The sequence below is a fragment of the Pantherophis guttatus genome, chromosome 5 (assembly GCF_059756535.1).
Source record: "Pantherophis guttatus breed Tessera chromosome 5, ASM5975653v1, whole genome shotgun sequence".
NCBI classification, from domain to species: Eukaryota; Metazoa; Chordata; class Lepidosauria; order Squamata; family Colubridae; genus Pantherophis; species Pantherophis guttatus.
The window spans coordinates 86,653,097-86,677,502 of record NC_142067.1 but is presented as its reverse complement, the minus strand read 5'-3'; the positions used below and the strand labels follow the sequence as shown (position 1 = coordinate 86,677,502).

The 24,406-nt window shown below is 34.5% G+C and overlaps 1 protein-coding gene across 13 annotated transcripts in view; it reads right to left on the bottom strand.

Moving 5' to 3' along the window:
• Nucleotides 1-1,499: 1,499 nt before the first annotated feature.
• The window catches only part of MID1 (midline 1), a 264,924-nt gene continuing 242,017 nt past the window's right edge, over nt 1,500-24,406 (bottom strand). For all 13 annotated transcript variants that reach the window (XM_034435531.3, XM_087871433.1, XM_087871437.1 and 10 more), the window contains 7 exons: nt 18,977-19,084; nt 15,814-15,962; nt 14,251-14,378; nt 12,969-13,112; nt 4,393-4,554; nt 3,647-3,854; nt 1,500-2,743 (listed from right to left, as the gene is read on the bottom strand). In XM_034435531.3, the coding sequence (XP_034291422.1) occupies nt 2,395-2,743; nt 3,647-3,854; nt 4,393-4,554; nt 12,969-13,112; nt 14,251-14,378; nt 15,814-15,962; nt 18,977-19,084 (1,248 nt within the window). In that variant the 3' untranslated portion in view covers nt 1,500-2,394. The remainder of the gene's footprint in view (nt 2,744-3,646; nt 3,855-4,392; nt 4,555-12,968; nt 13,113-14,250; nt 14,379-15,813; nt 15,963-18,976; nt 19,085-24,406) is intronic.

The following is a 24,406-nucleotide window of genomic DNA, read 5'->3' as shown; positions in this document are numbered from 1 at the left end:
ATGTGATCGAGTTTGAAACCCTGGTATAGTGCAAGGTTCCTATAGTGGTTCTTTTTCTTGGCCAGCAGTTGAGCTGGCCAACAGTGTTTATCCATCTTGGCAACTTTCAACATGTGTACATGCTTGCTGAGGAATTCTAGGAGTTGAAGTCTATACATCTTAAAGCTGCCAAGATTGAAAAACATTAAAGCAAGGGACAGGAGAAACGTTAATGTACACATTATGACAGCATGATACACAGATAAATATTCACAAGGAGATAGAAGGAGGGACTAAATTCCATAGTCATTGGTTGGCTGCCATTATGTCAACTTTTAATTATTTTTTTTTCCTGAAATTTAGTTTGGCTAATTATTCTTATGAGCATTTTTGTGCAGATAATGTGATTATAGGGTTTATTAAAGTACCGATTTGGATAAAGACCAAAAAGCGAGTGAAGGGTTCAGCCCAGGGGTGAAATTCTCCTGGTTTGGACTGGATCGCCTGATCCGGTAGCGATGGCGGCAGGTGGTTCGGAGAACCGGTAGCAAAAATCCCTGCCCCCCCCATGCCCAGCTGAGCCGCGCGATCATCAGAGGCTTTTTTTTTTTACTTTTAAAAGCATTTTTTCTACAACCTCTGAAAAAATGCTTTTAAAAGTAGAAAAAAAAGTATCTGATGATCGAGGGGCTCAGCTGGGATCGTCAGAGGCTTTTATAAGCATTTTTTCTACAACCTCTTTGGCCGAAGAGGTTGTAGAAAAAAAATGCCTTTAAAAGCCTGTGAGGATCCCAACAGAGTTGCCTGATCGTCAGAGGCTTTTAAAAGCATTTTTTTCTGCAACCAGACCAGAAACTGCTGATCAGCTTTTGTTTACTTGTTTAATCTAGGCTAGAAACCTGGTCACCGATGTTTGCAGGGGTGAGTATATTAAAACCTGCAAGATTTTGCAACCTGCAAGCCCCATGTTGTAACTGAATGTTCATTCATTTTACGTGTGTTGGAGCACAACTACATACAAGAGAAGTGATTTTGATCATGTCTTAAAGTTTTGACTTCTCCCCCATTGCATATCTAGTCAACTTGTTTGATTCTTGAACTTATCATTTATATTTCATAAATACACAAAACTATCATATTTATCCAAAAGGAAGATGATTCTGAAAAAGCAAGAATAGACAAAAAAGATTTACTACCTCATTGTTGATATTTTTAGTGACCCTCATACTTTCTATAATTATTTTGATCTTCCATTCAGATAAAAAAAATATCTTTTCAGCAGAATACATTGGTTTAATAATGTATCTTTTTAAAGCAAAAGTATTTTCAGTCTTTATGTGAAGATTTTACAATTAAGTATTTTCATTTGGAATTCTTGCTGAAAAAAATTCATGACCTCAAAAACTTGATCCTATAGACCTTACTCCTCAAAAGAAATGCATTAAGAAGAAAATTGAAACCCTGGATCCCTTCAAAGTCCCACAGAATGATAGAGTGAAGAATGGCTCTTTCCGGCACTGTTTACAAAACAGATTCCTTTTACTATTTTTATTGATATACTATAACATAACAAAATCTCATTTTTAAACTTAAAATCAGTTTTACATTGCCTATCCCTAGCACTGCATGTGGCTGCTTTGTGTACCTTTTCAATGATATGTATCCAAATCAATACCATCAGAAATTGATCATCTTAGTGATACTTTTATCTAATACATAACATTAGATCTATCTTAGTTGTTTCATTCTAGTTGACCGTTTTCTGAAACCAAAAAGAAAAATACAAAATACATATTCCTAACGGTGACAGAGGTGAATAATTAGTATTTAAGAAAATTGTTATCAATAATATTAACTGCTGTTGATTCAGACACTGACTTTATACATTAAAGTATAATTTAATACGCTCCAAATTGAAGCGGTATTTCATGGAGTGAAAAGTGATTGCTAGGAAAGCACAATAAGAACAAAATTGATGAATAAGTATTGTATCCTTCTTTCAAATAATTCCAAATAACTCTATTATAAAATAAAATTATTGGAGACATCTAGTAGGAACCTTTGTGACACAGCTCTTCATGTGCAAAAAGAAGTCTTTGTTATGAGGTGCTCAGATGCAAATACCAAATTGGGGGTTCCTGTTAGAAGGGTTTTTTTTTTTAATATAAATAATTTATAAGTTTTCTGAAGGAGACTAGATACAAAAACAATCTGAAAAATTATTAAAGCCATATCTTGCTTTTAATACAAAACAAATAGTAATGTCCAAGGAGATCTTCCTGTTTTGACTGTTGGCTGAAAACAGGTAAAGACTTCTTTTTTGTATGAAATGTATTTCCCTTTTTCAATCAAAGTTCAGTAAAAGTATAGGTAAGGTCCATAGGACATTCATCATCCATCTTCATTCAGTATTGATCATGGCATCTGCTCAATAAAATCTAAATGATCCGGGATTGGAAGGCCTGTTATTATTGTCAAACATTTATTCCAGACTGTGAACGTTGGGCACACAGGCTGTGAAAATGTAATATCAAAAGTGTAAAGATGTAGAGAATTCAAGGCATCATAAAAGGCCAAAGAACCATTGTCATAGTCTAGCAAAATGCCAACACGGCGAAGATGGGGTGCAGGGTCTATTGGAATTTCTTTGCTGTTATGTCTCACCACCCATGTATTGTTGCAGCGACAAAGAACCCATGAAGCAGAATTCTTTCCAATCCATTCATGTTTTGGTACAGACTTATAAGAAACACCAATGGCATACCTACAAAAACAAAATTAAGAAAATATATAATTCATGTCATTTACTGTATTTGCTGAAGCCATATGTCCTTTAAAAATGACTTTTGCAGTTCAAGAACACTATATATTTAGTTCATGTTCTTCCTTATTCTGTGAGAGGCAACTCATGCAAATCTTATTGTCCAAAATTTCTCTGCTATAAAAAGAGCCATGTTATAAAATTGTAGCAGTCAAAATGAAAAAGGCTTAGTTTACATAGGTTAAAACAACTGTTCTGAACTATTACAGATAAAGGGGGCAGTGCTCATCTCTGTTTCTTAGCATTATCTGAAGACACTTCCATGGTCATGTGGCCAGCATGGCTATATGTAGAGGTGCACAGAATGCTGTTACCTTCCCATCAAAGTGGTACCTATTTATCTACTCGCATTTGCATGCTTTCCAACTGCTAGATTGGCAGGAACTGGGACAAGTAACAAGAACTCACTCCATCATGTGGTGCTTAGGTTTCAAACTCGGGCTGTCAGCTTTCCAACTGACATGCTTAGCATCTTTACCTGTTGAGCCATTGCACCCCCCCTATTCTGAACTATTAGTTAAAAAAATTACTAGTAGAATATCTATTCTCAAATTGATTTCTTCATTCTTCTAAGTTCTGATATGGTTTCTGGAATAGAATGGATTTATAAAAGGCTATGAATTCCAATCCGGAAATGTCTCTGCCTAGAAGCTATGATTTCAGTCCTGATTCTAGAAACATTGTAAACTGGTCTCATCAGGTCTGATTTAAGGTGTTAATATAATCTGAACTGCTGATGCCTTTACAGTAAACTTTTTTTTTACTATTGCAGAAACCTACAACAAAACCCACAGATTAAAGCTGCATTATAATATTTTGTCAGTTTCTTTGTGTTGACCCACCTACCATGTACTTCCACTGATAACCACCTCCCAGTAATGACGTCCACTGTCAATAAACACATTGCCAGCTACCCCATAGCTGCCTTGGCTGGTAAAACGCTCAGGGGTGTGGCTTTTCTTAGAAGAGGTTTCATCTCGCTCCACAGTCAAGTTATCGTGAGACACTTTTAGCTTTCTATGAGCAGACTTGGGATCCAGTTTGAATGGCTGACCTAGAATATGAACAAGATAACAGTTTTAAGCATGCATGAAAAAGTGTTTAATTTCTATTGATGAAGTCCCTAATAAGCTATTTGATTATTTTCCCATAAGTCCTCTCCCACCCCCAATTATTTTAATTTATTCAATGGTCCTGCTAAGTTTTGTAGTTGCCTTGTTTTCTCAGTAATTGCTATTTGGACCTTTGTAAGTTGAAACCTTGAATGTACTTAAGCAAGCAGTATACAGTATAAAAATAAATAAAAGTTAGCATGGAATGGAAACCTTTAGAAAGCAAAAGTAAATAGTATTCCCTTTGTATCCTTCCCTAAATTGTTCATGGTGCTTCAGAGTTTAGGTGCTTCCATAAATATTAATAGTAAGTTGTCAGGCTGAAAGACTTTAGCAAACATTTCTGCTGAATGGAATAAGAATTGTACAGGAAAACACTAAAATGGGAGGGAGTACATTATCTCTGTACTTTTCAAGTGTCTAACTGAGTCAGATCAAGATGAGAAACAAATGCATTTAGGTTAATGTAAAACTACTCACTATTTGTCTTCAGCTTTCCAGGTTCACTGTTGCGGCTGCCAGCCTGATTAATGGCCTTAACAACAAATATGTACTTGGTGCCACTCTGCAGGCCATGCACTGTGTAATGGTTTTGTTTAATATTTGGAACAATCATCCAGCTGTCGGCTGAATTACACAGACCTGCATTTCAAATCAAAATCATTAATTGTTTTACGAAGCATTCATTCATTACCCCTGAAATAAGGTGAACCTGAAGCTGTTCAAGAATTCAAAGGAGCAGAAGTCCTTTGTTTCTTTGAACAGTTAAGCATCTGGCCAATCAACGGTAAGTTTTCCATTGATTTTGAGATGAGATCCACACTCCATCTCAAGAATAATAAAAAAAAAAACTGAAATAAAAGAGCCAGTCTGTATTGGGGGCAATTTACTGTTCTAATGAGATGACAACTAGGCTGAAGTTTATTAGTTATATAAAAGGCTCCTATAAGATATAAGTGAAGGAGGGAGGGAGGGAGGGAGGGAGGGAGGGGGAAGGATGGACCTAAAAAAAAAGATAGGAATTTCAAAAAGTGGTATAAACTTATAGGTAATTTTTGTAACTTAATCAGATAAGTTGTCTTAAGTATTTTGGGAAAATGGTTTCAGTCCTGCCATCTGTTTTTCAGTTAACTAAAACTCTTAAGGGAAAGTTAACAACTTCCAAATTCCCTTCAACAGTATAATACAGGGATATTATAGAGTTTCCATTTCTTTTGTAAGGTATTACCATCTATAGGATATTGGGAGCCTGTGCTACTGTGATGACAATGAGATAAGACAAAATTTGGAATCGATCATTCTGGTTTGATCATATAAACAAATTCATGTTTTTGATTTTAAAAAGAAATGCATTAAAGCAAGGATAGTAAACTATCTCATATGGTACAGTATAAATTTTAAATACTCTATAAGTACAAATCAAAGATAAGTACACTGGCTGTAATGAGATATTTTAGGCAGAATTCTGAGAACCTGGAAGGGAAAGTTAATCTGGAAATAATCCTTTATATTTTTTTTTACTCAAAAATTTATTGGTGATAAAAGTTCCAAAAATAAGTTGGTGGGTGGGAGAAAATCATTGGCAAATCCTTGTAATATTTAATGATATAATATGTAATATTTAATTATAAAAAACATCAGTGTAAGAGTCAATTAGTAATACTAACGCATTTTAATTATTTAAAATACAACACACACACACAAACATATATGTAGATAGATAATCTTTAAGAATGCACAATTGTCAAGCTCTTTATTAAGCTTGTGATGCTTTTCTTTCCTATGTGGTTGAAAATAATAATAAAGAATTTTTCTCTATATGTATTTATTTTATTTTTTCATATTGTTTAATCATATATATTAATCAATGTTTTCTTAATATTTTAACTTACAGTTGGTAATATTTTACGATTGGGGATCAGAAAGGTGTGGCTTGGTCCATACATTGGTTATGTTGACTTGTGATTAATGCCTCTGTTATTACCCTGATCATTGTTTCTGTGTGTGTTGTGGGCAGGTGGTTTTCTGTTTTTTTTAATCTTTTATATTTTCTTTTAATGCTGTTAGCTACCCAGAGTCATGAATCTGAGATGGATGGCCATACAAACTGAAATAAATAAATAATAAAACTATCTATATTGTAGCAAAGTATCCTGAAGATGATCCACTATAAACAAATGTTATCTGGCCAACAGACAAATTGTAATTTGCTGGATGCCCTCATGTTTTCTGCAGAATTCATGCACATGTTCATGTTTAGAAGCATATTAATTATTAATCAAATAATATTAAGTATTTATTTATTTATTTATTTATTTATTTATTTATTTATTTATTTGTCATATTTCTATGCCGTCCACTCTCCGAGGACTCTGGGCGGCTTACACCAAAGACAATATACTAAATAGCATATTGCCCCCAACAATCTGGGTCCTCATTTTACCCACCTCGGAAGGATGGAAGGCTGAGTCAACCTTGAGCCGGTGAGATCTGATCCGCTGATCTGCTGAACTAGCAGTCAGCTGAAGTAGCTGCAGTACTGCACTCTAACCACTGTACCACCTCGGTTCTTATTAATTATTCATTTTATTATTAATTATTCATTAAGTATTAATGAAATGGACTCTAATTAAAGATTATAGTACAATTGACCATAGCATTTTCCATTCCTAATTGGTGGGGAGGCAGAGCTCAATATGTAGACTGGATTCTTTCCCTTTCCTTACATAGTTCAAAGGAAATGATTGTGTTAGTATATAATTGTAGCATCCCATTTTGGCTATAATTTCTTGGTAATGAATTCATCAATCCATGTAATTAGATTTTTGAAAAGTCACTGGCACAAATATGTAATAGGTTGGCCATATATGATGTTTTTGCACTAAGTAAGCATAATGCTAATATGAGTGCAGGAAAATCACTGTGACTGAATGAGCTTTAAATCTGTGCTTAATTAGGGAGACAGAGTAGTAAATCAAATATAACTACCAGATGAATTCAGAGACATTAGAAAGCTTTCTACCAAGATTCCAGATTTCAGTACTTTTGACAAATTGTAAAATCTTATTTTCTTAAATGTATTTCAGGCTCTTATAGCCAGTTGAGCCATTATGCACATAGTTGCAAAGGGAAAATTATCTGAATTTATCTATAAAGAATCAATCAATCACTCTTTTAAAGTAAAAAAACAACATTTTTACTAAAAACAGACCTAATACATCCAAGTAATCAACACATCCAATTAAACAGAATCCCTTCTAAATCTGTTATTCTCTTATAGATATGACATTGACTTAACAAGGGGGAAAATCCCCACTGGAAGACTTTTAGAGGGAAGTTTATAAAGAATATGAATAATAAATGGAACGGAAAGGGACAAGGGATGTTACTAGTTGTGTTCATTACACAAAGTCATTACACATTACACAAAGCACTAGGAGTGACATGACAGCAGTGTACCAATATCTAAGGGGTTGCCACAAAGAATAGAGGGTCAAAGTATTTTCCAAAATACATGAAGGCAGGACAAGAAGCAATGGATAGAAATTAATACATCTTTTTTAAAAATTAGATATTAATTCATCTTTTTTTAAAAAAATCAATATTTTAAATTACTAATTGACCTATGGATAATGAATATTGATCTAATAGGAGAATTTGGAAAGCAAATTCTAGAACACTTCAACAGTCTAAATTGTAAATGTGGTCAGATGTTAACCAAAACATTGTTTCTAAAGAATAAATATGTAGTCATTGCATATCAAATAACAGCTATTACTTCTCTGCTAATGTATTGGCTGATTGATGAGCTTTTCCATTTCTTTTGCAATGATCATGACTCTCAATTTATGACAAAATATTCACTTTCAACTTCTTGCTTACCTAATACCATGACAAATACTAAATGTCAAAACAAGTGAAGAATATTGTGCACAGGTACTAAAAAGAAAAGTTTACAAAACTATAGAGGTAGTCCTCTATCTGTACCTCTGTACAGATAGACACAATTGAGCCCAAAATTTCTGTTGCTAAGTGAGACATTTGTTAAGTGAGTTTTGCTCCATTTTATGACTTTTTATGACAGTTGTTAAGTGAATCATTACGTTTGTTAACTTAGTAACACGGTTATTAAGTGCATCTAGATTCCCCGTTGACTTTGCTTATCAGAAGATCTCAAAAGCTGATCACCTGATCCCAGTACACTGCAACCAGCATAAATATGAACCAGTTGCCAAGCATCTGAATTTTGATCATGTGACCATGGGGATGCTGCAAAGGTCATACGTGTGAAAAACAGTCATAAGTCACATTTTTCCATGCCATTATAACTTTGAACGGTCACTAAATAAGCTGTTGTAAGTCGAAAACTACCTATATTAGATCTTTTTTTTTTATTGACCAAGTGTGATTGGACACACAAGGAATTTGTCTTGGTGCATATGCTCTCAGTGTACATAAAAGAAAAGATACGTTCATCAAGAATCATAAGGTACAACACTTAATGATAGTCATAGGGTACAAATAAGCAATCCGGAAACAATATCAATATAAATCGTAAGGATACAAGCAACAAAATTACAATCATACAGTCATAAATGGAAGGAGATGGGTGGTGGGAACGATGAGAAGATTAATAATAGTGCAGACTTAGTAAATATATTTAAAACTGTATACAATATACACACTACTTCAGTTTAAATGGCATCTCTGTAACAACCTCACTTGTTAGGATATGGTTTGAGCCTAACAAGTTGTCCAGGCAATATATGTGTTCTGTGACTTTAATATGAATATGTATTGTGTGACTTTAAAGCTTTCCTGCTGATTCATTGTAATGCTGAGTCAGTTGTGAACGTATTTAAGAAAGGTACTATAACATATTCAGTTGATGACAAGCTACCATTGTGTGTGGAGTTGCAACCATTGTGCTATCATTGGTTGGATGGATTTGCTACCATCGTGGTTTGTGAACCAGAGTGAGTTTGTTATTCTAACTAACTACTGTTTGTGTGGTAAGAAGTTCTTGTATCACTGGACTGATTTAACTGGCAAAGACTTGGATTTGTTTAAAGACTATGAGATTGTTTTTTCACTATAAAGTAAACTTTTGATAAACCAGTTTGCACATCTCTTATTCATTGCTCTCAGCAACGTTTCTCTGTGCTCTACACTCTGCTGGTTGGTAACACAACAACAATATCCTTAACATTGATTGTTCTTTGTTTTGTTTTTTGGATACTCAGTATTGTCTGGATGGGCAAGCCAGATATAAACACAATTAATCATAATTAGTTCACTAAAATGTTATTTTTATTTCTGTAAGCTATAACAGAAAACAGCAAAACAAGAAACATCATTAGAACTGGTTAGTCTCAATTCTCAAAACAATTCAGTATGAAAATATTCTACTTAAAAGTATCTGACATTATGTCCCCCAGTGCTTTAAAGCATCATTTGCACAGTCATTTAGGAATGACATCCAAAACCTCAAGAGATCACTAAGTTGCCTGCCCAAAAAAGAAAGGGGAGTCGGCACCAAATGTTCACACACTAATGCAACTATACAGAACAGAAGCTACTTGTCACACCATACTTTGCACATTTCACACTGTGATAAGTTATGTAAAATGACAAGTCTATCTCAACCACATCATACAATAAATATTTGCCACCCTCACAGTCTATTAAGGCAAAATATTTCATGCTGATTCATTATGAAGCTTTACTTCATTAAGACTGGAATAACATCCTCAGCTCTTTTCCCCACAATAGAAACTTTGTTTAAAGTCTCTCTTCAGAGTTTTGCAGCTGATGTATTGTCTTCACCACACAGTGTGCTTTCCATCAGCATAATGCTAGGCAGAAAGTGGGTCAGAGTGAAGCACAGTTTACTAGCAATTAGCTTTTCCTGCCTGCTAGTGATTAATCTAAGAAAGTCGAATTCTTTCACAGCCTTTTCACTTTATTGTCTTGCTCTAATTGCTATTTAAGACTCTCAACTTTACATCCAGGCTTGCTACAAAATACGTGTTTCCAAGAACTATATCATCAGCTTGTATGTTCCTGTTTTTGCCCACTTTCATTGGATATTTTCATATACATGATGTAGCTTAAGTAGTATCCAGAAGATTCAGGAAACATTCAATTTTCAATGTTTAGTGTTAGGAAACATGTTTCATCATTATTTAATATGGAATTAATCACTGGTTTTTATTATTAAACCATTCAACAAGAATATGAGGTGACCAGGTTAATACAATCCTTTTCCATCAGTAAATAATGTGTTTGTTTTATATTTTGAAATATAGTGATTTGAAATATAGCTGGCCATACATTGAAAGTTAGGTTAAAACTTGATGCTTAACCTAAACCAAACGAAGGTAAATAAAAATTATTTAAAAATATTTTTAAAACATAGCTAATGCTAACCATTAAATGCTAAGTAACGTGAAAGATGGGTACACGGGGTTAAGCTTGGGATAGATTTCTGCTTAGCTACTGAATACTAATTCCATTTTTCTTGTAAACATGGAAATTGCCTACTCACAGGTAGAAGGTTAGGCTATCCCCAGAAGTGCTAGTAAGGTGATAACATCAAGACCAAGCACGGTTGCTGCTATTGCAGACATAAGAATTCCTTGAATTCCTTGAAAGCTAAACCTTAACTTCACTAATCAGAAATCCTCCTATCAGGTTGGGAACAGTTGATTTAGGTTAATATTAAGTAAATTAGATTCTGGATCTAGAATCCAATTTATAATGTTTCAACAGAATGCACTTGGTTAGTAAGTGAAGAGCCAGTTTGATCATTTCTCAAATATAAGAAGAATATTCTTAATTTACAAAGAACATATATTTCAGCATTAAGACATTACTTAGTAACATACACTACTTTTAATATACAGATTTTTAAAAATATCTTTTGAAAATGAATGATATAAAGCTCACAAACTGAAATAAAACGAGTACTAAAAAATAATAATAAATTTCTCCAGTCCAGTTCTAATTATTCTTATGATCACACACACACACACACACACACACACACACACACACACATTCAAGATATACATTGTGCAATTAAGAGATGCAAGAAAAAAGTTGTTGCATCTCTTAATTCCATCTCTAGTTGGAAGAACAAAACAAAAGTGCAAAAATATCTACTTCAGGAGGCAGACAAGCACCATTTAAAAAAAAATCTATGAAGTATCACTTAAGAAATTTGATATTAATCAAGAATTTGAATTAGATTTCTCTCATTGCCTCATTATTTTTATTTACTGTAAAAAAATCTACCCAATCTAAATAAAGACAAAATGCATGTTTATATAGTTTAAATATTCAATAAAAATAAAATAAATCAGCTACCTTTACCATAAGCATGTAAGATGTCTGATAGTAAAATAGAAACACTTAACATATGACCTTATCATATACAAATAAATGTAAAAAACCCACAGCCAAGGTAGTAAAGCAACCTACAAAAAGTATCACAAATAAAATAAAAAGACAACAATCCCAGTGCATTCATTTATTATATTTATAGCCCATGTTTTCTAGCAGGGGATCAACGTGTATACATAGTGCTAACTATTTTCCCCCACAACTTTGGGTAGTTGGGCTGAGAAAGACTGATTGGCTCAAAAGTAATTAAAGTAAGGTTACATGAGATATGATATGATATGACATGATATATTAATCTAAATGAGTGAAGATCAAAATCAAAAATAAAGTTTTTAATGTTCAAAATTAAGTAACATTCTCTCACAACTAAAGAACATGGTGGAAAAAATCATTAAACAGTTTAGAATATGGAAAATGTAACTTTCTAGGTGAATGACTAGATAATGGTATTCAGTTGTTGAGTAACAAGTTTAAATTGATTCATGACAAAATAAACAAGACTTCATAGAAAGACTTTTAGCATGAACAAAAGATCAAACTGAATCAACTTCCACAAAGGATTCCTATTGCTAAATTCATCTGATATAGTATTAATACACTGACAGAAATATTTTCACAATCCTGTATACATTGACAGCAATGTATAGCAACTTGATGTGACTACATAAATACTTCAGCTTACTTTTCAAGTTTGAATTTATGATACTTTTTGAATATGTTTCAGAAAAGCCAATGATTCTGCTGCCCATTTAAGTTAAGAAAAATGAAGAACTGAACCAAGTTTTATGACATTTGCAAAGTAAAAGTGAATAAATAGCTATGAAACATTCCCTTTGCAGACACAATTGCTTCACAAGTGTAATGCAAATGATACATAACTTCTCCACAACTCTGCCTCTTTCTCATTTTTCTATGAATTGTAATGTGATATACCAATTTCTATGCCTATAGTGAAAGGTTGGGGGCTTTCAGAAGTTTGGGATTCCTTTTTGTATACCTTGTAGTGAAATTAGGGGAAGTAGAGCAATTTCTCTCTCTTTTAAAATCAAATTAGCATAACACCATGCCATATCCCTTGCAAAATAACTATTATAATAAATTTGTATATCAATTATACTGTTAAAGGCTGTTTAATTATAATTTTATCTTGTTAAAGCATTATGAACCGCACTGAGCCACGGTTAGAATGCAGTACTGGAGGCTACTTCTGACTGCGGGCTGCCTGCATTTTAGCAGATCTAATCTCACCAGGCTCAAGGTTGACTCAGCCTTCCATCCTTCCAAGGTGGGTAAAATGAGGACCCAGATTGTTGGGGACAATATGCTGACTCTGTAAACCACTTAGAGAGGCCTGAAAAAGCACTGTGAAGCGGTATATAAGTCTAAGTGCTTTTGCTATTATATCTTTAGCCTCTGAGTTGTGCTTCTATTTAAATAACTTTTTTTGTGAAAATTCTAAAAGCTCCCCATAAATCTCTTAGATAATAGAATGTTTTGTTGCTCAAATTCAATGCTTCATTTTTATAGCCTTAGATTCTAAATGAAAATGTAAAGTATATTTCTCTATCTTTATTTTGCTCATTGTTTTATATGTTGGAAAATGATTTAGTGGAAGTCAAAATTAAACTGGATGCAAAATACTTTGTACTTACTAACTACATTAGCTTGTCCAGTGAAGATAGTATACTGCAGTTCATAGGAGACCACACTGAATTCATCATCTGAAGTCCAGTGAACTGTGATTGTGTCATAAGAAGCTGTGCAAAGCTCTTCTCTAATTGTTGGTGGATTTGGAGCTGAAAAAGGTTTATATGAGTTGTTACAGTTCAGACAGTCATTTTCCCATTTATCACAAAAATATGAAAACAAGAAAAAAAACATGTTGGATATCGTTGCATAAACTTATGAAAGAATATTACCTAGAAGATCCTTTATATAATTCATCAACGTAGAGACACAATTGTTTATAGTATGGAAACAATACTACAAACAATTGTTTATAGTATGGAATTTCCATGCAGAATGGATCTTGCTGCTCGTGTCATTGAACCTCTCAAATCCTGTATCTTCTCCAAATCCCATCCCAAGACTGGTATTACTTTTACCTATGGTATTCTGATATGGTAACAGTTTGAGAATATTCATGTTGAATGCCTTCAGCTTGTGTAATAAAACACAAACTTAGGCTTTAAGGAGCCTTGGTGGTGCAGCAGACTAAGTGCTGTTATGTAGCACTTAGCTTCCAGCTGCCTGCAATTAATGCGAGTTCAAATCTCACCAGGCTCAAGGTTGACTCAGCCTTCCATCCTTCCGAGGTAGGTAAATTGAGGACCCGGATTGTGGGGGCAATAAACTGATTTTGTAGAAACACTGCTTATAGGGGGGGCCAAAAAGCCCTAATAAGCAGGTATATACAAAAGAATGAAGGCTATTGCTATAAGTGCGTTGTAAGCCGTCCTGAGTCTTCGGAAGGGTGGCATATAAATTGAACTAATAAACAAACAAACAAACAAACAAACTTATTTTGGACTGTGAGAAAATACCGCAATGATGTTAGTTAATGCTGGCCGAATAGTGAGATCTCAGATTTCAGGACTATTTTCTCATGAGGTCAAAACAGACTGCAGAATACGTTACAATCACTGATTGATCCTTATAAATCCTATTAAATGAGAACATTGCCTAAGCATCTCTTTGTTGTATGAACCTATTGAACATAGCTAAACTGATATTATTATATACAAATCTGGCAACTGGGAAGGATTGTATACCCCATCTACATATTTTCAAAAAAAAGTATTGCAAGATTATTCATTAAAATGCTATTTTCCCTAAATCACAATAACCTCTTTTTTATCCAATGAATGTTATCACATGGATTCTTCTCTATGTTAAAACAAATACACATGTTCCTACATATAGTTAGATTCTTACCAGTCAGATAATCAAGGCATTCAAGCAGTTTCTTTTCTCTGGTAAAATCCAGTGCAAATGTATCAAAAGTGTCATTAAGATTAATTTCAGGAATTAAAACCTGGGAAGATGCAGTTGCCATGGCAACCCTACAAGATAAAAAACAAGTGATTTAGTTCTGAAAATTATTTTACATGGTGAGGATACATAAGGCAAAATTTTAAAACTTATTACTTTTAAAATAAGTTAACATGCATTTAATGTAAGTTTCATATCCCTGATCAGCAACATGTCAATTAGAATATAGAAAACTACCTAATACCATGAGGTACTTACTGCCTGTTTGTTTGTAGCTGCTGAGAATTAAATTTGTGATCTTTATAATGGAATCCATGAACAATGTTACTTTACCATAATTTCTCCTAAAAGTGACTGATATACTTAGGTGTTACACATTTTCAGTATCTTTTGCTAATTTGCCATTCATGAAATGAGCTATGTTAAAAAGCTTCAAATGCTTCCAAGGAAAAGAATTGTCATCTAAAATCTGAAATCTCAAGACTGAACTTCATTACAACTGATTGCATTTCAGTTAGTTATTGAACTAACTTTAATAATGAGTCAATATTTTGTTACTTAAGCAGATAAACAGAAAATATCACAGGCAGGCAAAAAACCAGTGAGAATGGACATGATTTCCAACTTTCTGCTGGCCTTCCCATTGGCTGGGCTTGTGGGCAGCTGGCAGGGGGTGTCAGAAATCATGATCAGATGATCACAGGGATGTTGCAACTGCCACAATTTTGCAAATAAAACTGTCCTGAACATTGTAAATTTCAATTCCACAGGACTAATGAGACCTGGATTTTTACACATTCTTCAGGTTAGCAGATTTTGATTAAAAAATCATTGTATAATGTACCACCTGGACTACTGTTTGAGGATACAAAGGGACAAATAGATAAACACAATAAGAGTTTTAATAGCATAAAATATGGAAGAATGCAAGAAAAGATAATGAGTCATTGTGGATTTTACTCCAGTAGTTGTTGCCAACTATAGGCGGCCATTGAGCTGGCGCTGTCTGAAGACATTTCTGTGGTCATATGGCCAGCATGACGACATGGAGTGCTGTTACCTTCCCAATGAAGTGGTACCTATTTATCTACTTGCATTTGCATGCTTTCGAACTGCTAGGTTGCCAGGAGCTAGTGGGAGGATGGGAGTTCACCCCATTGCATGGAGCTTGGGTCTGAAACCAGGGTGGCTGGCTTTCCAGCTGACAAGTCCAGGATCTTAACTACTGAGCCACACCACCGTCATAATATGCAATTATATGGAAGTATTCTAACATTTTTCTAGAATGATGTTTCTTAATCTGTCTTTGACATTTTGCCTCTGTATACCAGTTGTTGGATATGTTGATGTTTTATACCTGCATTACATACTTCTTTAAATGTCTGTTTTTTTGAGCATCACAAAGATTTGATTTCTCCTTGAAACACCCGATTGTCATTATTATAAAGAAAATGGTTAGTTAGCGAAGTTATCTAATTCTCAAGACTCTTCAGTTTATGGCATTACCTTTCAGTTATATTTTTAGCTGACTGCAAGAAGCGTGCATGATCATTCTCCTTCAAAGATTGCTCAGCCTGTGAGATGAGAGAGGTGGAGCGTTCAATGCACTGCTTACAATTAGCTATCTGCTGGGCCAGTTTTCTCAGTCTCCCAACCTGGAGCAAAAAAGAAAATTGTTACTTCTGTGGACACAAAAATGGGCTTTAACATTTGACCATAGCTCAAGACCATAGCCATAACTCAAATTGAGTACCAAAGGAAACAGCTCAATTGCTTTCCTCTTCTATTTCAATACGAGCCTAAATTCTAAGAAAGTATTTATTATTATCCAGAGTGGGGTAATCCAAAATAACCACAACTTGTTTTCTTTCTCTTTTTTTTTGTAATAGGAAATCTCAATTGCCATTAGGCTCTACTGTGTTTGCCAAGGTGCTTTAATTCTTGACCTCAGAACAAAAGGAATAATTTGACAATAAAACAAATCTTTATCCTTGGAAATGTCTTTTCCTGGAGGATTTTTTTCCCAGCTAAGTGGGGTATATTAACAAAAGTGGGTACAATACTGCATAATCAGTGTGATACAAATGGGACGTTTTAATTCCAATTCACTTTTAATATTCATTACACTGCAATGCTAAACATTTATTTAACAGTAAATCCAATTGAATTAGTAGATTATTTTCACTGCAACTATGTTTCAGATGAACCTACTGAGGCAGTATTGAATTACATCTGAAATGGAAGAGTAATGGAAGGTAAAGACCACCTCAATCGTTTCTAGTACTCTCCTTCTTTAGCAACTTGACAAAAACATACATTTCATTACATTCAAGACTGCAATTCTCCGAACAATAAAAATAACTTTTTTGTTATATCCTGCTTGAGAGCTTTCCATTGAGACTCTGGGAATAGAATGGCATATTAAATAAACCCTGTGTCTAATCCAGTGCAACTATTTTTATACTTACAACAGAAACTGAGACCAGTATTTCCAGCGCTAAGCAAGGCAGTTGATAAGTGAGCCATTCTCACTTTTATGACCTTTTTGTTACAACTGTTAAATGAATCACTGCAGTTAAGTGAATTGTGTGGTTGTTAAGTGAATCCGACTTAACAATTCACTTGACATTTAATCTGTTGACTTCGCTTGTTGGAAGCCAGCTGGGAAGGTTGCAAATGACAATCATATGGCCCCAAGGTGCTACAACCATCATAAATACAGTCAGTTGCAAGCCTGTCATTGGATCACATGACCATGGGGATGCTGCAATTGTTTTAAGGGTGAAGACTGGTTGTAAATCACTTTTTTCCATGCCATTAAACTTCGAATTGTCACTAAAGAAATGATAATAAGTTGAGAACTACCTGTATTTATTTTCAACTCAAGCATCCTATATTGCTAACAAAAACAAGATCTATTTTCTGAATCATGTAGATTTGAATCTTTGACATTCCTCACTAAAGAAACAAAAGAACTCCTCAAATTACCTGCAACTTGGTAAGGCTTGAGACTTTAGAAAACAGTCTATAAATCTAGCATGTGGATACCAGGCCTTTATTTCGAATACCCTTCCAGACTCTGTAGTGCCTTTTACTGACATTAGGCTGAGAAAGTGGACAACTTATATGAAATGTTAATTCCAAGATATACCATTTCTACTGCTTAACTACATACTCATAATGCTAAAGCAGCTGGAATTGCTGGAAAAATGCAAGGCACATTGTCCTTATTTGGAAATGGCTGTCATGACCACTAATGGCTGTCATGACCACTAACCGCTGTACATACCTTGTTTGGGAATGAATGTATTGGGTTTGTTAAATTATTCCCCCCCCCAAGCATAAAGTACAGTAATGAGCACATCTGTTAATAAAAAAGAAACCCATCCTTTCCTTTAATGTAAACATAAAGTTTGGAATGGAACAGCATTTTTTATTTTGTAAAAAGTATATGAACTTTGGTGGTAGAATATGCATTCGCCCTACAGTTAAGTAACCAAGGAGATTATACAGAAGGTTGTCAGGTGGACCTGAGTCTTATTAATAGTGTAAAGAAGTTCAGGACTTGTCAAACAATAACCTAAAGAACTATGGTCCTGAAACAGCCCTTGCCTGCAGGGCTTTCTATTTTAAGTTATTTGGAGTGTCTTGACAGCTAAGTGAACCATTTAACCTGCCTGTTTAACCTGCCTCTGACATTATTTCTTGCCAATTTTTTTTTCACATAGGGAATTGGTTTGATTTCTTCAAGCTACTTTAGCAGTAAAGTACTACAGTAGGTAGCTTGCATATGTTCTCTCTCTCTCTCCTCTCCCCTCCCTCCCTCTCTCTTTCACGCACATTACAGTACACTAGGCACTAAACTCTCTCTCTCTCTCTCTCTCTCTCTCACACACACACACACACACACTCCCTCTCCCTCCTTTCCTCCTTCTTTCACACACATAAACAAACACATAAACAAAGCAAGGATCATGGTGAAACTGATTTCAAAGTTAGCTAGGTAACCACGCTTTAGTGGCTATCTGAGATTTACCTTGCACAGAGATTAAAATCAGAAATATGTGTAGTATATTATTAACAATAAAATATTTCATTAAATTTCTACTTCTGTAAAACACTAATGGTCCCAACTTCCTTCAACATGCTTCATGACTTTGCTTTCTTACAGAGCAAACTAAGAAAGTTAATTTGTGTGTCTTTAATAGATATAATAATTTATACTTATTTATAATATCTATATAGATGATTATATGTTATTAATTCTTATTTTATAGTCAATTTTTGCCCTAGGAAATTTTTCAAACAAAGCATAAATATTTTAGAATATTACTATATAAATTATTCTGGTGAATAAAGCAGAATTTCCCTTGCAAATATCATTTGTACAGTTATTATTTATATAAAGTGTCATATAATAGAAAGATAAAATAACATAAGATGCTATCTTTCAACAGGCATTCAACAGATTTTAAATGAAGACTGAAATGTTTATTTTAAAAATTCAGACAAACAAATAAGACAGGCAAATAAATGAAGCAGCTGTCAAGGGGATTTCAAGATGTGCATTTTGTAGAATACTTAAGTAAGAAATTAGATATTTTGTAGAACATAAACTATTTAGTAAGAATCTTAATCTATTTCAGAATCTCAAAGATAAAATTCTTACTTTTCCCTCCTTGATTTTTGTTCCAATTATCTGACGTCTTTGCTGGATTATTTCTATAAGCAGGTCACATTCTTCCATCAGCTTGGATTCTTGTCGAGACGCATTCACCTAAAGAAGAGATCAAGCTATTGCACTGAATAAATTTAAAAACATTCAAAACAAGATAAAGCTAACACACCCATGTTTTTAAAATGCTTTTAAACTTGAAGGAATGCTTGAATTCTTGAAAACAATATATTTTCTCAGATAATATTGATACAAGTAACTATTATAATATATGGGTGATATCCAGTACTGAATGAATGTAACTTTGATTCTATCCAATATAATTTTCTCATCCTTTGTTTCCTCTACATATCATTTCCTGTTTAATTTTCATCAGAATAAGTTGGAATTTTTTTTGAAATGGTAGCTATCTCATTTATTTCATTACTGAGATGACAAAACAATAAAAATATCAATATTATTTCCTTTTCTTGTTTTACTATTTATACTTATGTATTCCTTTTACACTGCATTGAATTTACTGGGATTTATATATATATATATTATTTTTTAATATAATAATTCCATCTTCAATTAAACAGTGTGTCATCTGGGTACAAATATCTTTGTAAAATAATGATCAAGATTTACAACCATATTCATTACATTAACATTAATTCTATAATATTAAAATGATCTTAACATATCTTCTTTATTTCACTCATCTTTTTCTTTTTGTTTTCCCGTTTCTAACTTCCATTTTTGTTATCTAACCATTGATAAAATAAGTCCCATGTCATTTAGTTTTGTTTGTTCTTTCTCCTTAATTGCTAGTGTTAGTCTATTCATTTCTGCATATTCTATGCATTGAATTTATTGTTATTTCTGCTAATACACCAACCCTTATTTCCATATAGCACAGTGAAATTTTAACAGCCATTTTCAATTTCTATGACAAAAATTAATTATTCACAAGATCACATGCTAACCACTACATTTTACTGACATTTACACATCTTAACATTTATTCACCTATGTTTGTATACACATACATACATACAAACATACATACACACATACATACATACATATTGATATATATATATATATATACACATATTGATATATATATATCTCAAATTTATATTTGCTGATAAAGAAATAAAGGGAGACTAGTATAGATCTATTTCAAGCTATTTAGCTCTCATCAGCTAGCCATACCCTTACTCGGATTCGAACTTGGGCTGCCTGCATATTAGGCAATTGTATTAACCTCTGAGCTACAAGTTCTCCTCCCTTTATCACACACACACACACACACACACACACACACACACACACACACACACAATAACTTTATAATTATCTTTTATAATTTTTATAATATCTGTAATGGCTTTGCAGCTGCTTGCACACACGCACTTCTGGGACTGTAAGAAACCCTTAAGCCTCGGTGCAACATAAAACCACCTGGAAGACTCATCTACCTGAACTCACCCTAGCATATGGCACAAAGGAAGCCCTATACCTCCCCAGCAAGCTACAGCACCCAGGAAGCCCAAGCGAGGATTTGGCCCAATGGGAAAATGCTGAGGGTTGTCTCAGAGAACCACATGCAGGAAGCGCAAGCCAACCCCTGGCATTTTTTTCATTACGTAAACAGCTTCCAGCCTTCCCACTGACTGACATTCATATTTGTATTGTGCTGCTAGACCAGATTGGGAAACCATGTCTTTGACAGAAAAGCTGAAGTGTCCAGGGTGACATGGTGGTCATGGGTCTGAAAAAGAGACTGCAAAGGCAGTGAAAAGCAGACAGCGAAGGCTGTGAATTGATCCTGCTTCAGCCATAACAGGTCAGTGTAAGGAACTGGAAGAGAAAGAAGCTGGGCAAACAAATGCTTGCTGACACTTAATGGCAGTTGCTGGGCCCTCCCCAGTCTGCCCCCTGGCACTGTGCTGCTGGGGCAGGCTGGGAAGCCCCGTGTAAAAAGTGTTCACCAGAGAACCTGGACCACAGATCCAAAAAGGAGAAAACAAAACCATCAAGTAGCATCTGTTTCAGCAGCTGGGTACAAAAGGCAAAGGGAATTGGGAGAGAAGACAACTGGGTGAATGAATGTTTGCTGGCATTTTGTGGGGCTTCTTGGACGTTGAAGCTTTCCACTGCAAAGCTGAGGCGGTTGACCATGGTGTCATGCTGTGCGATGGCTCAGGAGCTTCTTGCAATCCCGTAACCACATGGTTCTGGGGCTGCTTGCTGCCCAGTAAGGCAGGATGCAGCATGACAAAAATGGCAGAGATGAGAAGCAGCTAGGGGAGAGGTGGAGGCAGTTCCTCACTTTACTGAGGTTCAGGGCTGGAAGGAACCAAGCCTGAAATGGCTTGGCTTGACAGGATTGGGACAGGTTCTCAGCTAATGGCTGGCTGCCTTTGTATAATGACTGTAATAGGGAGTGCCAGAATTGCTATTGCTAAGCGATGTAATCATGTGCTGTTTTGCTTTATGACTATCATTTAGCACTCAAAATTCTGGTCCCAACTTAAGTCAAGGACTACTTGCAAACATTTTGTATTACTACTGCTTCTTTTGTTTCTGTAAAACACAGTTGAACTGTTCAAAAATTTAAATTTGTATTTTTTTTTAAAAAAAGATAAAGAACAGTGCTGTGCCACATAAAGAAGACATAGAGAACATTATTATTTGTTTTGCCACAAACAAAACCCTATTATTGTTTAATGTAGTGTATTTGGGTACAGGCTGCCAGCATAGTTCTAATTTTTGCTCAACCACAAACAAGAGATTTTTCTTAGTCTATTTCATGGAAAAACTGAAGGCAGAGACCCATTTTGACTGGACTTAAAAGACGTCTTTGTTACAGGACAGAAGTCTTTTGAAAATACTGGCAATTACATTATCTGTAATGAAATTCTGTTTTGCTTTTTTAAAAACATCCATCTCTGTTTCACTTTCCTACATTCTCCTTTTCTTTGGGGATTTTTGACTTGACTAGCACATAAGAAAGGAGACTGCAACATATCTTAAATAGCACTAATGCTCCTTGTAAGCTTAATGTTATCCTGCCCTGAAGATTTCCATAAATGAGGTTTGCAGCCCCAGTGCAGGACAGCTTTATCAAGATAACCTGTTCACCTTGTACTCAAGGGTTTACAAAACTTGGACTTAAAACAAACCATCTCTTTTGACCCCAGTCTTGTATGTGGATAAAGGTCTATAACTAACTTAAAAGTGTTTTCACTAAAAATAGAATAAGCACAGCTGAGTTTCAAGACCTAGAGTAAAATTGCTTTTCCGGTGCTGTATAATCTAAGAATGATTTTTGTACGTGATCCCATGGTTGGTTAGGAAACATTGGCTAAAATTGTGATTTTTAAATCAGCTACAGTCCAGGAAAACAGGTTTCCTCCCCATTCTCTCTGGCTAATTGTTCCTGATTTTTCCACAGCTGTGTTCCGATTATGTTCTGTGCAACAGACTGAAACAATTTCATTCTCTTGACTAAATAATGCAGGATTTTCATAAATGCCAAACACATTTCAAAACATTCTCTCCCCCTTGCTGGACCAACATACACAATATAGAGAAAGGAGACAGTGTCCACATTTCCAGCAGTCCTTTAGCAAGTGACACAGTGAGGATTCCTGATCTCTGCTCAGATAACCAAGTGGATATGATTGACTTGTGCTCTTCATGAAAAATACAATTTCAATAGCTGCTACAATGCTCAAAAGGGAAGATCTGGCCAATAGGTTTAAAGCCAAGGAAGAAAAGAAATGCAAGTTCCCTCTTGTAAGAAATTAGAGCTGCTTGCAAAAAATAGCTCAGTTTTGAATTTTTGCTGCACAAGTTTCTCATTAGCCAAAAGCTGTGGCTAATGCTCCGACAGGTAACACTATTGGGTTAATTTCTTATCAAAATGATATGTTTAAAGTTTAGGGCTGGGTTGTCAAACTTGCATTGTCGTGACATATTGCGACTTTCCCCCACTTCACTTAAAACAGGGGTGGGCAAGGCCAGCGCATGATGCATCTGGCCCGCGGGCCGTGAGTTTAACACCTCTGGTTTAGGGGTTCAGCTCAGCTTCTTTCTTGATACAGTTTGAAGAACTGTAAATAAAGGGTGGATTAAATATAAGAAGAGTCATGTATTTGATATAATGTTTGAAAAGAAGATATAATATGAAACAATATCTACACATTTACTTCAGATCATCAGAAATACCAATGATACAAAAACACTAATTTTGAATTGGTTCGTATAGCTTACCTAAATTATTCTTTTCCAACAAAAGGGTATTTTGTTTATAATCTGTAATGTTATAAAGCAATATGCACCCATCTAATCAAAGTACTTGCCCTCAGCTCTTGATTTTAATATTAGAGCTGTTTCATCCATTCAAAGTTTGTAAGATAGGCTGTATGGGAGTTTATCTTAGATGCATTGAAATCTACCCTTCTTTCTAACAGAAAAAAAAATTATATTAGAGATGTGTAAACATTTACCACACTCATTCTGAAATTCTAAATGGTTAAGATATATCTGCAGGAATTCAAGAGTACATGTAAAATCTTGAGAAAATGTATGAACTGAACAATATTTTAGTATATTTATATTTAGAATATAAAAATATAAACTATATTTTAATATATAATGTTACAAATATTATTAATTCATCTTTGCAAATTCTTGCATTTCTTTGAAAAGACCACTCCTAGTTTGAAATATATCTTGATTCAGGAGCCCTTCCACAGCCACCGAGCTACCATTTGATATTGTAATGGCTGAATTGGAGGTAAACTGAGCCTAAAATTGTCTGGAATTCCAGCCAACTCTATCTCTCCAAGCCAAAGAAAACTCCAGCTAACTAGGAGTAATTTTCATAGGCATAAATAAGTAAAAATTTGGAGAAAATAGCCAGGCACTAACAACATTCAATTGCCTGGGCTACACTCTGGACAAACCCAATAAAGGCCCACTGGTCTTAGAAATTAGCAAAATAAATTAAGACATGATTATAATGATTACTGTGAACATGTGGGTGCAAATAATTTTAGGTAATTATTTTCATGATTCATATGTCATTCAACTGCAGGAAGGCTTTAATTGGTAGGATGAAGAATTTGAAATATACTGCCCCTTGGAAATTACTTCAGGCCATCATGGTGTTCCCCCCATAGAAAACCAGTAAACCATTAATAATTGTTTGCTGTCATTATATAAAAAGCAATTGACACCATCATTAGTTTTCATAAATTAAGAAGACAGGGAGAAATATTTTGGGAACAAATTTCTTTTCTTTTTCCATTCTTCTTTATTCTAGTTTAATATTCTGGTTTCATTCCTTGGTCTGGGTATGTCAAGTCTAAATACAAACTAATTTTTTATGCCTCAAATTAGCGCACATGCACACACACACAAATTAAA